Here is a 17,286-nt window from a genome sequence, read left to right on the forward strand (position 1 = left end):
AGATAATGTGAGTTGGAGTGGAGGGAAGTGCAGCAAGATAAATCAAAAAAGCTTGACTCAGCTCTCAAGAATTAAGGAAAGAATGAAAGCTATTTTTTAATTACTGATCAGCATCTGGAAGAGAGCAGTGAAAACCTCAATATCTGGAGTTATGATCCGCTGGTACTCATATTCACGTGGGTGCTTTCCCAGAGGGGGGACTTATCTGAGGGACACCAGCAAAAACCGTGTCACTCACATACAGGCAAAGTGGAGTGGAAGCCAAAAAGAACTCAAGAGCTCACCGTGGAGTTATTTGACTAATACATCAATTTCACAACTGTGGGACTTCATTACGTGCCGTTTGATCTTGATTTGATTATTAGCTTTCTGAATAGCTTAACCACAGATCATGTCAGCTGCACAGTGACGTTTTTTAAATATTAAATGTCTAAGCTGTCGAAACTCTCAGCACGGCCAAGAACAAAACCTGAATAATGACTTATTACAGAAGATGCTTCCTTCTGGAGAAAGTGTCATGATGACATCCACACTTGATCCAATCTGAGGAACAACTTTATCAGGACATGAATGAGAGGAAAATGTGATCTAAGTATCGAATTAGTACTCATCATTTATCCTTGTTTTTACGACAACATTACATCAATCTCTCCACATCCCAATCTTGCAGTTATCTCACCAATGGCGTTAACATAATGTCAATATCTGGAACTGTGTAACGTTTAAGAATGATTCATTATGTGGGCAGGGTTTTATATTCTCGGCACTATATATACTGTAAATAAATGTTGCATTACCATATCCCACACAAGGGTTTGGTGTGAGTTACTAAATTACCATGACTTCATTGTGCCAGGAAAAGCACCCAGTGGTGTCATTTTCTCTTCCTTTATCTCTTTTCTCATCTCTCTATCATTATTGCGATGCAAAGCAAGACAGTAGTCAAAGTCAAACCTTTGTTTTCAGGATCATTTTCAAAACCATTATCTCCCACCATAAAGAATATGGCTATAATGACATGGCTGCCATTGTGTTTCTACCTACTGTAGGAAGCAGGTCTTCAAAAACAAGACATGTTGTTCAAACATTGTAGGTGTAAGGTCTGACAGAATTTTGTGTAATAATATTACTTTGTCGGTAACGGAGTAGTGTAACGCGCTACTTTTATAATTCAGTAACCAGTTACTAACATTGCCCCGACACGCGTTACTTCGTTACTTACTCAAATCAGTCATAATCAAACCTCAACAAACACCTGCAAAGAACACATGCTAAGGTGAAGCTAACGCACAGCTATTTGTTGTTTGTTTATATCACGTAGTCTGTTCTTCTTCTCTGTTTTCCGGTTGTTGCCTGTTTTGAATGACGAATACACACTACCGCCGCCTGCTGGTAAGGAGAGTTATTGCCACTCACGCATGCGCAGTTCGTACGTGCTCGGCTGCAGTCTTTGCGGTGTGCTCCAGTCTGGTTCCAGTGCAACACATGGTCAACACGCAGGAGAACACGTCGACGCAACAGCGTGAGCAGAGATAGACTGCGGAAAATATACAGATAGCAGGAGACAGAGGACAGCCATGGTCAGATAGGAAAACATTCAGGATCTGGATCAGTCTTATGCGACAATGGAAACTGAACTAAAGAGAACATTTGAAACTTTAGCAGTCTGCGTGATCTGCCTGTAGGGAGGGGCGGGCCGGCCCTGCGAGTAAAGTAACGAGTAAAGTAACGAGTTACTTTATGTAGAGATTAACGAAGTAGTGTAATATATTACTTTTTTTTAAAGTAATATGTAATATATTACTTTTTTTTAGTAACGACCCCATCCAACACATCTAACCACACGATTTGAATAAATTGGAGAAGATACTCATATTACTGTTTGAAAATCCGTTGGATCAAATCTTACTGTCAATAAAACAAACATTTATAATGAGTTTCCCAACAGGATGTACTTTTTATTGACCAAGTTTAATTGTTTTCCCACCAGCTTTTGTTTGCGTACTAAAGACAAAAGCATTCATGCCTACAAACCTTTGAATGAAGACACCAACATACACTGACAGTAACTGTTGAAGTGACGGTATGTTTGTTGACATGCCTAACGGACAAGATCCTGATGCAGCAGGATCAGTGGCTGGCCCTTTGTTTGCTCTTGCACTGAACACTTGAGCCAATGTGTCTAATTATGCTGGAGAGAGAGAGAGGTTTGTGTTAGCTCGTGAGCTCTGAGCAAACACTGCCTGGACTCGATTCAAACAGAGAACAGTTCTCAGGAAACATGTTCCCAGGTAAGGTATGGCTGTTATTTTCCCTTACATAATGTCCATTACAATTGAGTTGTTTTTCTCTTGGGGCTTCTTTTTTTTTAAAAAGTAGGCAAGAGTGGGATTTGCAAATAATATAATTGAAATATGATTAGTTAGTGTTGTTTGCAATTCAATAATTGTAAACGCAAGAAAGACGCACAGCCACCATAGGTATTAATTATTATGTTTAGATCTATCAATATTTATAAATGGCATTAGTCTGATTACAAAATGTTTTTTAAGACTAGATTATCTTTGAGAATGCTAGCTATGCATTATTGATGTTATATAAGTTATGTATGTTTGCATAATAGTTTGCCTAAATAACTACATGTATAATGTGGAAATATAGGCTTATTGTGCTACCAGCTTAAAAATAAAATAATATAAGGATATTTTGATAAACATTAAAACACTATAATCTTGCTTTGCAAACTGTGCTTACATCTGTGCTATGGGGGTGGAAACCTGGTGGAAACATATTGCAATCCAGTGGTGTAATGATAACCCAACGTCTACCAACAATACTTTGCATGATTACCTTTGGTAAAATCATTGCACTTGTCTATTATCACAACAAACAGGTGGAGCATGAATGACAACGTTTTATTTAGCCTAATTAAGATATATTTAATTAATATGAGCGTATTATTATTTTTAGGCAGAAGACTAACATGTTTGACCACCCAGGTGTCGCCATGCCTGCACGTGACCCTCCTAACTTTATGAAATAGTGCTCACTCTTATCCTCATGTATGCGCTTCTTCACCTACATTTTCTCAAGGATCACAGAATAAGGATAGTTGCCGTTGCTATGAATAGGCTACAAACAACCCTCTCTCTCCTCCCTCTCCTCCCCGCTCACCCCTGCCTCCCCCACGTGCTCTCTGCCTTGCGCTAATGTTTTGTATCCAAGCAACGAGGGCGTGGTCTACCATCCTGCTCCAGTTTATTAAGGATACATCTAGCGCGGCTTCCTCAGTTCAGGCCGCCGGTCCCTGCATGGCAACAGGCGCAAGGGGTTCCCCCGTACGTCGCCTCTCTGTCTTCCCGTACCAAATATCTGTTAGTGTTTAAAAAACGTTCTGTGTGTCTGCTTCTCCCCGGCGCGCCCTGCAGCGGCAGCATGTCCTGGAATATAGTATAACGCGGAGCAGAAACTTTAAACCCGGGATCTTGAACCCAGTGCAGCGAAGATCCGCCGAGAGGACTCCGCATACCGATTCTCATTGATGAGGTGTGGACCTGAGAAACTTTTCATGCACATCTACCTGTGGACTACTCACTGTTCCAGGATCACTCCGCAAGGATTTACAATATATTCTCTTTTATTTCAGGCAGCCTGCAAATGACGTCGAGATGGCTTTAGGGGGTATTCTCCCTTCAATTTCCACGTTCGCCAGCCACCCCACTCTCAAGAGCAAATCTATAGGAAGTGGCAATTTGGTAAGTAGCCTGTGGTCACTTCTTATGCCGAATAACATCACCGATATGTTAGAGAATTGTGTAACCTGTGTTCTTTTTACTGTGTAGTTGTTTTGTGTCGCTCCCGTGTTATTATGCGCAGTCAGAGCTTGACAGCACGCTGCTGGGGCGTGCACAGGTTTACACTCCAGCAGGTTCCTAGCGAGCATGGAGACAGTTAAAGGCGCACATGGGATACTGCACCCTTCCTTAGAAAAACATCCTGACACCCACTGTTATTATTATTATTTATACATTGTGAGTTGTTCAATAGGCCATACATTGTTTTCCTAAATCAAGTGTTACCTATTTAGCCACTAGTGCTTTCCAGTGTATTTGTGAGTGAGAATAATGTGTTTTATAGGAAGTGCCACAGACACTTGCTCCATTAGTCTGAGCTCTGTAGCCTTGCTTTCAAAAATAATCACTCTTCAGATCTATCTTCTTTTCCTTTTGAAGCTTAGAGGAGACGGATGTCTTTATATATTCAAACAAGCACTCGTATCTAAGTAAAACAGTTTGATATTCTCAACTACTCTCTGTATCTTTCCCACACCAACAAGCAGCTCAGAAAAGCAGTCGATAACGCCTCTTTAACTTTCTTGTAGAGATGGAAGGAGGAGTTGTCCCATCTTAAGAAACCCAGTGTGCCAACCGGAAGCAGCCGCTCGGACCCCGACCGTCCCACTGCCACCAGCACAACGAGCCCCAGCATGTCCACGAAAGAAGAGCCTGACCTGGACTTGGACTACGACTTTATTCTTTCTAACTCTATCCTACAGCAGCAACAACAGCAGCAACAACAGCAGCAGCAGCAGCAGGAGGAAGCCATGGCATGCAGCTCTGCCCAGACTCTGTCTCCTTCCCCCAGCTCTTTCTCCTCATCCTACCCTCTCCCCTCCCCTCAGGACACTTCCAGTGACCTCCTTTACACCATCCCAGACATCAGCGACGTCTCGCCCTCTGGAGGCTTTGTGGCAGAGCTCATGAGACCCGAGTTGGACCCGGCATACCTCCACCCTACCAGCCTCCACGGCAAATTTGTGGTAAAGACAACAATGGACATGGGGGAATACAGCCAAGGCTTGAATGTAAGCAAAGCCTGCGTGGCTGCGGTGTCAGACCCCACTCCTCCACGTGTCTCGCCTTCCTTTGCGTGCCACAGGATAAAGCAGGAGAACCTCAGTAACTGCACCATCTCGCAGCCCATCGACCTACACCTGGGCCGGGGGGGCCAGCAGCAGCGCCCCTGCCAGCTGGAGCTGCATGGCTTCCCAGGCGGGGGGAGATCCATGACAGGCGGCAGGTTATCCTCGTCCTCGTCCCTCTCACCGGACCATCCTCTCAGCCGGGAGCACCAGATCCTGGGACACCCCCACGCTCAGATCCCCCCCCAGGGATACCACCACAGCTCCCCGCAGGGCTACACCTCCTTCCCTCAGCCCTCCTCCCTGCAGTACCAAGGTCAGAACACGTTTATTTTCCTCATTATTTGGAACGTCTTATTGTAATCTCTTGTAGCTAATGCAGTGACTTAAATGTGGGACGAAAAAACTCACATAGTGGTTAAGACAACAGGGATATAAAGTCTGTAGATTCTAGTAAAATACTTCTTATTATATTCTTCCTTTAGGGCTTTAATTATAAGAAGTTTGGATTGAAACCTACATGCCATGGTCTTGTCCAACAAACTTTGTTTTCATCATAAAGTTCTTTAAGGATAAGAGAAGAGATAAGATAAGACTTTATTTATCCCGAAGGATATTGTTGTGCCAAAGTTACAAAAATACAATAAACACAGCAGCATAATAATAATAATTTGACTGCACTAAAAGTGCAGTAAAAAGAGCAATTAAATATCAACCACCCATAAAAGGAGATTAACAGATGCTAAACAAAACATACCAGATATCTGTTTGTTATTATAGGATCAGTATTCATTTTCTATTGTTGTGTCCCTTTACGTTAACTTTTCACACTTTCAACTTTAAAAAACGATTTAAAGATGTTATGTTGCATCTTGATGTACCTCAAAGGAAAAGAGTTATATCATTTAAAGAGACATATTGCAACTCTACTACAGTATACCAAAGTATGCGTTTGTGTTTCTCTTTAAAAAATGATCATCCTTGTTGTTGAAGTACTTAAGCCCTGAATATTGGTACCGTGATGATGACGGTGATGTTTTGACCCCACAGATCCCCTCATGATCTCCAGCGGGGACTTACCGGAGGAACCAAAGCCCAAACGCGGCAGGCGCTCCTGGCCGAGGAAGAGAGTCGCCTCACACACTTGTGACTATGTTGGCTGTGGCAAAACGTACACTAAGAGCTCCCATCTCAAAGCACATCACCGCACACACACAGGTATGAACTGTATGTTTCTGTCAGCCATTTCTATCTGGTTTGAATAAAGGATGACACATGCAGGCAGCTTTTTATATTCTTAACAAGAGAAAAGTATATTATTTTAACTAACTGTTTAATGCAGCTTTTTCCTACTGTTTTCATTGTTCAGAGTTAATTAATACCCAAAACAAACAGTGGATTATCAAGTCATGAATGGGGGTTATATGGGTGGGGGGGAGGGGACTTGTTTGGCAGGTGCTGTGAAACAGGTTGACACTGATCCCTGCTCAAATACAAACCCCAGGCGTATTAGCTTGGCCTTTTATACACTAGCTGTTGGACAGCCCGGACCTCTTTTCTCCTGGAGGGGGGGTGAAGGGAGGTTGGGCCGGTGTAACCTCACTAACTGCTCCATGTGTGTATTGTGTTTTCCATCAAAGGGGAGAAGCCTTACCACTGCGACTGGGAGGGCTGCGGCTGGAAGTTTGCACGTTCGGACGAGCTCACACGCCACTACAGGAAACACACGGGCCACCGGCCGTTTCAGTGTCAGAAATGTGACCGGGCCTTCTCAAGGTCAGACCACCTCGCTCTACATATGAAGAGACACTTATGAGACTTGGCGATGTATGAAGGCTCCAAAGAAAGACACAAATATGTTAGAAACAACTCCTGACTTTACCAATTTTTTTAAAAAAAACATAATTTGCCTTCAAGCCGTTGTCAAGCAACCTGACAAGCTGTGGTGTTCACAGCATAAACAGAGGGTGTGCAGGTGACTTGAAAAGAGCTTTTTGTCAGGGTTGTAAACTTTTATGAAAGGGACCAAACTGGAATTTGTCTTATTTAACCGACAAAACTTGGAGGACCAGGTGCCAACAGCTTTTTAACTGGAAGTGTATTTCTGTCAGGGAAACCAGGAGCAACAGACAAACATCTCCAGAGGCCTTACACCAGCAGCATGCCAATATAGGCTCTTATCAACTACACACTGTTCCAAATACTGTATTAATAAAGACATCTATATTTATATACACATTTCACCTGCAATGCCATAGATTTCAGGTACAATGTTAATTTATAGAGAAGGGTGCTCAGTGACTCTGAAGAAAGTTGTTTTTATTAAAGAAAGGTACCAAAGATTATGGAAAATATACAAAAGGGTGAACACTATGAAAAGTGCCATATGGTTGTTTGTGTTTCCCAGAAACCTCTCCTCCACAATCTGACTTAAATCAGGTGAACACTTCACTTGTATGGTGATGGCAATCTTCAATGCACTGCAGTTGCGAAGTGCAATAATTTATGTGAGACATTCATATTTTTGTATTGAATGAGTAACTCTGAACAAAACGATTTTTGTTTATAGCCAAAATATGTAATATAATCTTGCATTTTGTACATTTGTAAATAAAAATGCTTTGTTAATGTTTTGTATTTTACACTATATTAAAATAAAATGTATTTGAAATAAGAAAACAACAATGACCTTTATACTCTTCAGGCAAAAATCCTCCTGTATTTCCCTGGAAGTGTAATGGAGAAGTATTTTAAATGGAAGCTAAGCTCACACACAATATCCCCCATGATAATAGCTGCATCGCCTCAGGCAAACTATCACAATGTTGCCGTTAAAAATATTTTAAAAGCCTCTCCCACAATGTCCTTTTTCCATGGGGTTCTTTTCACCTGTCAGGGGGAAGAATAGGAGGACAACCGAGTTACTGGCTGACATTCAGAGGTGACACCAAATCTGCTGAAGCTCTCAGGAGCACAACATGAAATAAAGTCAAAGAAGCAGCAGGGAGATTGTGTTTGGAAAAGATTATGCATCATATCCAGCTATATGCTTTGTTTCAACAAAACTGTGCATTGTAATATTTAAGGTTATTTGCATAATGCTTTACCGATGTTAATAGTTGTGTTTTTTCCTCACTTGATTCTTTACAGAAATATAGGTCATGATTTGGTAAAAAACAAGACAAACCTCTTGTTGATTAGTAAACTTTCAAATAATTTTAATATGTATCTGAAGTGCTGATGTAGAATGAACAGTTATCTATTTATTTCATGTTCATATAATTCTACTGTACATAATGGCAACATAACATGGCACAAAACAAGTCTTAAAATTCAATCACACACGCTAAACAAATAACGTATTAGTAGTAGTGATAAATGGTTTTTAAAAAAGGAGCTGGACATACTGTATGTATACATGTGTTTTTAAACTGTGACTTAAGTGAGCCAGTAAAGTGAAGGCACCATTAAACTATTAATTAATTAAAATAAATGTTGCTACATTAACCTCATACACGGTAAAAATTACAAATACACCTCTGATATTCTCTCATCTTGTGACAAACAGCTCACTCTGAGACATGCTCTGGTCTCTGTTGCCCCCTACAGGTCGCTTCAGTTTGAAGCACTCTCAGGGCTCGTCTTCAGCTTTTACTCCTAAATTGAGGAAAGTCCCTTTTTAGGACTATAAACATCATTCTAGATGTTGGTGTGCATTAACAACCCTGAGGTAACTTATCAAATATAAGCAGGGGTTACATGCAGATGACACTGAAAGGCGCACGTGCAACTGAATCCTTCTCTACTTTTAAGAGTACACACATGAATGTAATTATTATTCAATTCTGGTCCTTTAAGTCATAACCTACCAATATATTGACTCCAAGATGAATTCACAATGTCATATTACTGCCCAGTTTAATGTAGCCAAATAACAGCTGAAGATTGTGGCTAAGTAATGTAGCTCAGGCAGTACAAATCTAACCCAAACATGGAGGCAATGCACATCATTTTATTCACTTTCTGTAATGTACATTTAAATAACTCTATACTTGTAACCCCACATAAACAGAGGGGAGGTTTATGTACCTGGAAACAAAAAATAAATACAATCGACTGCGTCAACACCGAAAAATGAAATTCAATACAAAGTGTTTAATCAATGTTAAGCTTCTCTTTGGACTTCATATTTAAGTCACTCCGTATAATCACAGCAGGAAAGGTAGTCCTTATATTTACTTTGAAGTCTTTATTTTACCGTTTAAAGTCATTGAAACTTAACCCTACCGCATGCATGTAAAGTATATACATGTTTAGAACACTTTTGATGTCAATGCAGATGACTGAGGTGAAATAAGAACCAGTGCAATGCATGTTTGTTGTGCACAGCTTTAATTTTTCAAATCTCCATTACATGTCAACTTAAAAAAACAGAACAATAAGAGTGCATGAATCGGATCTGCCCCGAACAAACTGCATTTATAATGTGACACATTTTGCAAAACTATAATCATTAACTAAAGTTTAAAAAAAGGGATTTCTGATGCAAAAGTATTGTACTTTAATTGTTCCTCCATTATAACTGATCACCAACAACATCTTGTTCACCAGCTGATAATGATCCAGTGTTACACATTTGACTTATCTTGGAAATGTATCAGGCTTGTTGAACACATATTAAGCAATCAAAGTAGAAGGAATAAGAAAAAGGTCAAAACGACGATCTAATCATCTTCAAAGTTCTGTTGTAAAAGGAAGTTGGCCGCCAAGTTCTCGTTCTTCTCGCAGGCGAAGTACGCCTGTATAACGAGTCCTTCTGGAAACCCTAAAGCTTTTAGCTGCAATAAGAGAGGAGAGATGCACATTAGCCAAGCACTTGATAATGTATGCTTTACCAGTTTCAACTAGGTCTAAAACAAGATAGTTTTAGCATTATTGTCAGAGTTGTGCGTCATCTTTGAGCTCTTCTAGGAAAGCAGGACTGAACTTCTTACAGATCTAAGTGACGGTGCCTCACCCTCTCAATGGCCTCTTTCTCCTGTGGCGTGACCTGGATGTAGCTCATCTGACTCCCGCCTGCCGCATCACCTGCAGTCCCCCCTGCTCCCCCCGCTCCTGCTACACCCCCCGCCGGCACCGCCTCTGTGTTGGGTTCATTCAGCATCTGGATGAACTGCTCTTGGTGGCTGCTGATCTCCTGCAACGAAAATGTAAAGTTTAGACGCGGACAGCGGAGGCAGAAAGTAATATTCAAAACAAAAAATTACAATACGCAAATAAAAACTAGGTAGACTCCCCCCCTCAAAAAGTCTGGCTAATAACTGCTTAAGATTTTAAGGCTTCATCAGTCTCAAGTCCACACTGAGATAATGTTTGTCCAAAAGCTCAGGATACTGTACGACTGAGTAATACTCCTCATGATGTAATCTTGATCTGTACAATCAGTGTTTGCTGTGACTATTGCTTTAACCATGAACTCATTTAAATCAGAGCTGTGTTGAGTCCCTCCCCCCACCTGCAGCAGCTCGGGGTTCTCCCTGCCGATCTCCTGCAGCAGCGCAGGAAGCAGAGCAGCATTCTGCTGGATCAGCTGACGCATCACGTGGAACTGGGGCTGATTCCTGAGGAAATTCAGGGGGTTGCCTAAAACAATGACATGTTAATCAGACGTTGAGCAGCAAAAAGCCAGACACAAAAAAAAATTGGTTTAATAAGGCTGTTGAAAAATGAAGAATAGTAAGGGCAGCGTACCTCCTCCAGCACTTGGAGAAGATCCAGTGTTGGCAGGAAGGCTAATGCCACCTATGGGTGCAGAAGACACTCCACTCACTGGAGGAACTACCGCTGCAAGGCCTGAATCTCTGCCTGGAATACCCTGGAAGAAAAAAAAGATTCAATATATTATAACACAGTATATTGATGTCACATAACTGCTTGTACCTCTGTGTTATTAGGTGACATTTCAGGATTCTGATTATTAAGAATGCAACTCAAGAGTTCTGAAGGTCAGGGTGGAACATTTGTCCTGAAGGTCACTGGCAGGTAAACTAAAACTTACATATTCAAAAGGCACTGCATTTACATGATCCAGCAATTTACTCTAAGACACATTTGCCACAGACCACACACTGCTCTCACCGTGAGCAGGTACTCCACCGCTCTGTCGGGGTTGTTGAAGCTCGCTCTCAGAGCTGCCACCACCTGCTCCCTCTCGTATCCCATAAGCATCATCTCGGTCACCATGGCATCATATGATGGGCCCGTCACTAAAGGGACACACAAAGAACAGGAAACACCACTTCAGATCATTAAGAACGTACACCAAAAAAACAAAAACTCATATTTCAAGATATATTTTAAAGGTCACTTAGAATTTGTTGAGACATTTATCAGCATGCTGTTAAACAGAATACATGTTTTTAAGGTCTCAAAACACAACAAACATCTTTAATGCGCGACAGGGGACGAGCATCATAGGAAGTAGCATACATACAAAGATCAATTCTCTACCATGTCCCATCAAAATGAACTGCTTCAAAAGCTGAAAAGTCACATCAATGATTCATAATAATTACAGGATTTGCTCTGAGCAAAGCAATATCTGTGAAGCTAAAAGCGTGTGGCCATGGGGAGCTGTGGGATTATGTTTTTCGGCCGAGCCGCAGTATCCATCTGATTATTGATTTTAAAACATCCATGCGAGTGTGATATAGATATTCACAAGAAACAAGGTTGCCAACAATGACACCTGGTTTACATGTGGGTGCACAGATTGATCAAATACAAGATTAAGCCCAAAGGCATTGAGGGAACCACAATACTGTTGTCTAACAAAGGGTGTGGTACTTGTTATATCATATCTAGAATTACATTTAAATCTGACACAAATAAAATGCAAAACAATAATGACCAACAACAATTGTAGCCTTACCTAGATTTGAAACTGCCTCATCAATCAGTGTGTTTGTCGAGGCCTCAGAGCTTCTGCAAGAGAAAAAACAGACCATGTGTGAGGCGTGATCTGCACGATGCATCTCAAAAGAAGACGCACGTAAACCAGATAGATCTAGAGACACACTCCCACCCATCCTTACCCGACAGTGGTGGACGCTGCAGCTGCAGCAGCCGACGGCCTCTCCTCTGGCTTGTCGTCTGTAGAGGAGCGCTCTGCTGTGGAGTCAGAGCTGGACGAGGAGGCCGCAGCGCTGGGAGCCGAGGAGGTGGGTGAAGCCTGAGGAGCGGCTGAGGCTGCTTTAGCCTGCCAGACAATATTTCACATCATACAAACATTCAAATTCTCCTGTATCGCTTGATAATCATAATGGGTCATTGTCTTATAAATTGTCCTTGCAGAAATAAAGAAGAAAGTGTGTGTGTGTATATAGAAAGCAGTAATGTTATAGCTGTGAATGTAGCAGTCGAGTGTGTTTAGGCTGTTTGCCAAGTTAATGTTGACAAATCAAGAAACATGTGCTTATAGTTTAATGTTAGCGCATATTCATAATAGGGTTGCAATTAACTTTTATTTTCAATAGCTCGTTTCATTTAGAAATGTAAAAAAAAAAGTGAAACATGTCCATCACAAGTCCAAGATGATGTAACGATATACCGAATATCGCGGTAAATAAACGTCCCAATACCGTCGTGAGACTGACAAAATCTACCGCGATTTAAAAAAAATATATTATTTTTTTAAAACACTTTTTTTTGTTTTAAACCTTTATTTAACCAGATGGTCCCATTGAGATCATCGATCTCTTTTTCAAGAGAGACCTGTCCAACATGGCAGCAAGTAGGTTACAACATGAACATAAAACAACAGATAACAATAAAGGACATCGTATTTACAGGGCTACATGTACACACCTAGAGACATTGACAAGTACCAACAGTATATTTATATCTCGCCCTGTCAATAAGCCTCACCTTCTTGGCAAAAACGGTATTGTTTTTGAAGTGGTGGAGAGACAATGCACAGTTTGACCCACTGCTGTCACCCATGGCCAAAGCATATCTCTCCGTCCCACTGAGGTGGCGTTAGACTTTTTCGCTGTCCGTCATTTTGACAGACAGGATCGTATAATATCCGTCATAATCCCTTATTACCCGTCGGGTCTGAACAGTTCACGAGAGAGCACGCTCATGAACTGTCAACCGGGGGGGCGGTGTTATGCCGTGGGTGCATGCACCTCGCGGGAGCGCGCACAGCGTAAAGCAAAACCTCCCAGACATGTATTGATCTGTACGGCAAAGTACGGTTTGGAAACTATATCATTTCCTTTTGGAGGGCATGCATACCACGGCATAACACCAGAGCCTCGCTGCGGGGAAACGTTGGCGCTGTTCCGAGTTTGTTCTAATCTGTCAAAATGAATGACAGACTGCTTTCAGATTTTTCCGTCATTGATAAATAAAATATTCGGTTAACGCGACCACTGCTGTCCCAGCAACATCAGTACCAAGCGAGAGAGTTTTTTCCAGAGCAGGGGATATTGTAAATGCCCAAACATCCCAGCTTATAAATACCTGGAAATGTGGACATTCTCATATTCCTAAAAACCTGTCTGATGATGCTGAGTGAGTGACTAGTGAGTTTGAGTTGAGTTACTTGAAAAACTTAAGTGAAACTTGATTTATTTTATTGCAGGGTCTGATTATTAAATGTCCTTGTTTATTTGTGAGATGCAGTGGCACAAAGAAAATGCCTACTTTGTTTGGTAGTACTATTAGGTACAAAAACACTGGTTTTCTTGTTCCAGTCTGTTACTGACACTTTAAAATACTGCTATCCTACTGAAATGCTGTACAAATCAGATTTATTATTTAATAAAGAAACATTTTTCGAGTAAAAAACATTTTTATTGAAAAATAATTTTCAATATATAATAATTGTTTTCCTTTATTATCGCGATATTATCATACCGTGAGTTTTTGGTATCGTTACATCCCTAGTTGTTTTGCCAAAGATATTCAGATAGATATGATTTAAACTGAGAAAAACCAAGAAGTGTTATGTAAGGGGCCTAAAACAGTATTTTTTGTATTCTCCTGAAAAAAAAGGTATGAAACCATTTTTAATTCACAAACCTTTGTCACCATGACGACCACAAAGTTCTTCTCATTGATATTGTATTCTTTGAGGGCTGTGTCATCGCTGAGGACTTTACCTGAGAGGAAAATGAATCAGATAAAGGAGTCACAACACTATTGGCTTTACCTGATATGAACTTTGTAACATGTGGGGATGTAACAATAGATGGTATCATATGTAAACATTGAATAGAAGGTTGTTGAGTGGAGAAACCACCTGCTTTTGTCATGCATCTGATTGCTTTTGTTGCATTGTTTTTAAATGTGTGTATATGTCTGAGAAGCCACTTTAAGTAGGTCACACTAAACCCCTAGTCTGAAAGCTACAATATGTGATACATACACAGTGCCTATAAACTGTATTAGGGCACCCTTTGCATGAGTAACACTTGATTGCACAGGAGATTTGTTTTACATAAGTACGATATTACTAAGTGTCTACAATTAATTACTTTCAAAGCATAGTCAAATGTATCAAGTTGGTAGACATGTGCATAACAATTTATAAGCTAATATAGATAGCATTTGTGACAAATCTAGGCTCACTGTGTCCGTACAGAATACACCATAACATGGAAACCCCCCCCTCCTAGGTTTCAGCATAACACAGGTATTGCTTACATCACTAAAATGTGTGATGGCTTAAAGCACACAATACAAAATACACTTAAGCATAAGGCATGTATTTGGGTACATTTCTTGAAGTTAAAAATAGACTGGAACATACCAGCATATATCAGCTTCAGTCCACCGACTGAAAAATGTTCCTTTCCTTTCTCCTGTTCGATCTTCTCTTTCAAAGCCTTGACCTGTACAAAAAAAAGCATGAATTTACAATCCATGTAGAACACATAATACAATAATACGTGTTACCATTTCGCCCTGCCCGAACTTAAGCACGAGTTAGAAGATAAAGTTAAAAGTGTACTTCATAAAACTGGAGTTTAAAAAGGTATGTAATTCAAACATTGAATACATTACAATTGAGTCGCATAACGACGTTTTATTTTATTTGATCTAATCCCAGGTTAATAAAACTTAGTTTTCACGAGTATATTCAAATGTGTGTTAGTAAACTATGGTGGCTTACTTCACACAACGTTAGCCACAAGCAAACTCATCGAAAGTAACGTGTTAAAGATGCTTTCTTTACATAAAAAGGGGGGGGGGGGGAAGTTGTATTAAAAATGTACAGTATATTTTAGACATAACAAGTAAGTAAATGAAAGAGACTGAAGCAATAAACGCTTAGTGCTGGTTTATAACGTTACAACTACACTAAATTGGCTAGTTTAAGTTGCCACTAACGTAACCTTTAACGTTATAATTTGTACTGCCTCCTACATGTAACTCATTACAATTTATCCCACAGAAAATTAACTGTGCTAATTTATCACAACTCAAACATTAAACGCAAGTCTACGGTAATGCTACCTTGTCACCCCCCATATAGAGCCATAGGTGGGCTGCGGCTAAATGCTGACAATACAAACTACTTTGCTGACCAGTATTAATTAAAATGGGCCTATCTGTCTCAAGTCTGAATCAAATGAACGCCATTAACCCCAAGAGTCAGGCAAGCTAAAATATATCAGTGGCGTTTAGGCACACCCGTCTATCGGTCGTCTAATTTGAAATAGTCAAAAAATAAAGTCCTCCGTTCCAGGACGTATCCAGCCCCACTCCACCCCCCTCACGGATGCATGGTTTCAACTCTCACCGTCTCCTCTTCATCGATGTCGACTTTGAACGTCTGCTGTTGTAAGGTTTTCAAAGTTATCTGCATTTTGTCGGTAGAGTTGTTATCCCCGGGCTAAGTTTAAAGGTTGTAGATCCAACTTGCAAGAAGCTTGTGTGTTTGTGTTGGCTCATTACAAGCTGTCAGCCGCCATGACTTTTCGCTTTTCTTCTTCTATGTAACATACTAAAGCTGCAGCGCTCCTAGTGGTTATCCTTAACTATGCAGCAAAAAAATCTTTTAACAATTTTTAATAGGAAATGTTACTAATTTCTCACCTTATATCTGATTTTAAAAGACCCAATTACAAATAAAAGTATTGTGTTCAACTTCAATACAAATTTGAAGAATTTTAAAGCAAAATGTACTAAAAGTAGCACGTCAAAAAATAAGCAATTGGCACAATCTTGGTGGTATAATATTATATGTCGTTTTTGATTGCTATTACTGAAACTAATATTTGAGCTACATTTACATTTTGTAGTTTGTCATATGCAGCCATTTAGCCACCTTATAAATGCTACCATAGGATAGTTTTGTATTATTACAGGGCTCTGTCCAATGACAATATCCAGGCCCAGTAGAGTCAAAAGCATAAAACCTGCCCTTAATGGAGTGAAGTATCATGAAGACACATAGGCCTACCTCTTATTTTATAATTAATATTATATGCAGCCTAATGTTTATAATATACTCTCACAAACACGCATTGCTGATTTAGGGTGTACTTTTGAACAACAATGTTGTTGTACTTATGTTAAAAAATATGGCATGTTTCACTTCGGTTTTGTACTCTTTGACATGTTAACTTTTAACAGTGTGACAAAAACGTATTATTATTGAGATTAACAAACATTGGTGGTGAAAACTTGCTTCCATTAATGAACTTGAGTTTGTGTTTTAAGCTGTCAACACAAACAATCCAAGGCCCTTCAAGCATGGATGCATTTCAATATGATCCTTTCAGCACTCAGTATTCAGAGGCTTTATTGACTTCTGTCTCACATGCTGCACAGCTCTCTGAGAGGACTGTTAAGTGTGGGAGATAATATGCTGGAGCTCAAAGGGGTCTCTTCCTCAGGCCACTTATCCCTTATTCTCATATCTCTCAACCTCTCTTTCTATCACCGTATGTGTGAATCTGTTTATCTCCCACTCCTCTCAACTGTCTCTTCACTTCTGCGACTCTTATCCTCCTCCCCCTCTCTTATCGTCCAGTTATTATGACAAGGGCAGTGCCCTTTCCTGCCTTGGCCCGAGAGCACACTCATAAGGCATTCCTTGTGTTGCTCTCTCAGCAGCAGGAGCAGAAGCAGCAGCAGCAGCAGCAGTGTCCTCTTTTCCCCTCTCCTCACTGTGGCTGTGCCTCTTGCTCCTGTCTCCAGGGGTCGTCAGTCTGCCATCGGGCCCCCTCTGAAGTGGTGAGCCACAGAGATTACAGGCTAATCCCTAGTGATTTGAAGATATTTTTAAGAGATGATGTTAGACATGTGAAATAAAGACTCAGTCCCTTCTAAAAGAGGCAGAAGAGGAAATT

At 40.6% G+C, this 17,286-nt stretch overlaps 2 protein-coding genes across 4 annotated transcripts; one reads left to right on the forward strand and one right to left on the reverse strand.

The window, feature by feature from the left end:
* The first annotated feature begins 2,272 nt into the window (after positions 1-2,272).
* Positions 2,273-7,549, forward strand: klf4 (Kruppel-like factor 4). 3 transcript variants are annotated; one of them, XM_034203898.1, is made up of 6 exons: positions 2,273-2,291; positions 3,429-3,546; positions 3,647-3,755; positions 4,382-5,237; positions 5,972-6,139; positions 6,562-7,549. In XM_034203898.1, exons 2-6 carry the CDS (start codon positions 3,542-3,544, stop codon positions 6,735-6,737), a joined length of 1,314 nt encoding a protein of 437 aa, XP_034059789.1. In that variant the 5' UTR covers positions 2,273-2,291; positions 3,429-3,541; the 3' UTR covers positions 6,738-7,549. The 3 variants fall into 3 exon arrangements, with proteins under 3 accessions (XP_034059789.1, XP_034059780.1, XP_034059771.1); XM_034203889.1 differs by having other exon boundaries at positions 2,279-2,296; XM_034203880.1 differs by lacking the exon at positions 2,273-2,291 and having other exon boundaries at positions 2,862-3,546.
* A 1,747-nt stretch (positions 7,550-9,296) lies between these two features.
* On the reverse strand, positions 9,297-15,942 carry rad23b (RAD23 homolog B, nucleotide excision repair protein). Its single transcript, XM_034205438.1, has 10 exons — positions 15,732-15,942; positions 14,739-14,820; positions 14,009-14,088; positions 12,016-12,179; positions 11,853-11,905; positions 11,060-11,187; positions 10,673-10,796; positions 10,437-10,564; positions 9,939-10,118; positions 9,297-9,759 (listed from the first exon to the last, which is right to left on the reverse strand). The coding sequence occupies exons 1-10, from the start codon at positions 15,795-15,797 to the stop codon at positions 9,646-9,648; spliced, it is 1,119 nt and encodes a 372-aa protein (XP_034061329.1). The 5' UTR covers positions 15,798-15,942; the 3' UTR covers positions 9,297-9,645.
* Positions 15,943-17,286: the final 1,344 nt, after the last annotated feature.

Source organism: Gymnodraco acuticeps, unplaced genomic scaffold (genome assembly GCF_902827175.1).
Source record: "Gymnodraco acuticeps unplaced genomic scaffold, fGymAcu1.1, whole genome shotgun sequence".
NCBI lineage: Eukaryota > Metazoa > Chordata > Actinopteri > Perciformes > Bathydraconidae > Gymnodraco > Gymnodraco acuticeps.

What these genes read in the sequence shown, in the direction of transcription:
- klf4 (XM_034203898.1), top strand. An exon ending in CTCCTCCCTGCAGTACCAAG is followed by an intron (nt 5,238 to 5,971) that starts GTCAGAACACGT and finishes TTGACCCCACAG; the next exon opens with ATCCCCTCATGATCTCCAGC. An exon ending in ACATCACCGCACACACACAG is followed by an intron (nt 6,140 to 6,561) that starts GTATGAACTGTA and finishes TTTCCATCAAAG; the next exon opens with GGGAGAAGCCTTACCACTGC.
- rad23b (XM_034205438.1), bottom strand. Translation starts at nt 15,797, where the DNA reads ATGCAGATAACTTTGAAAACCTTACAACAGCAGACGTTCAAAGTCGAC. An exon ending in ACTGAAGCTGATATATGCTG is followed by an intron (nt 14,089 to 14,738) that starts GTATGTTCCAGT and finishes TTTTCCTCTCAG; the next exon opens with GTAAAGTCCTCAGCGATGAC. An exon ending in TGGTCGTCATGGTGACAAAG is followed by an intron (nt 12,180 to 14,008) that starts GTTTGTGAATTA and finishes ATTGTCTGGCAG; the next exon opens with GCTAAAGCAGCCTCAGCCGC.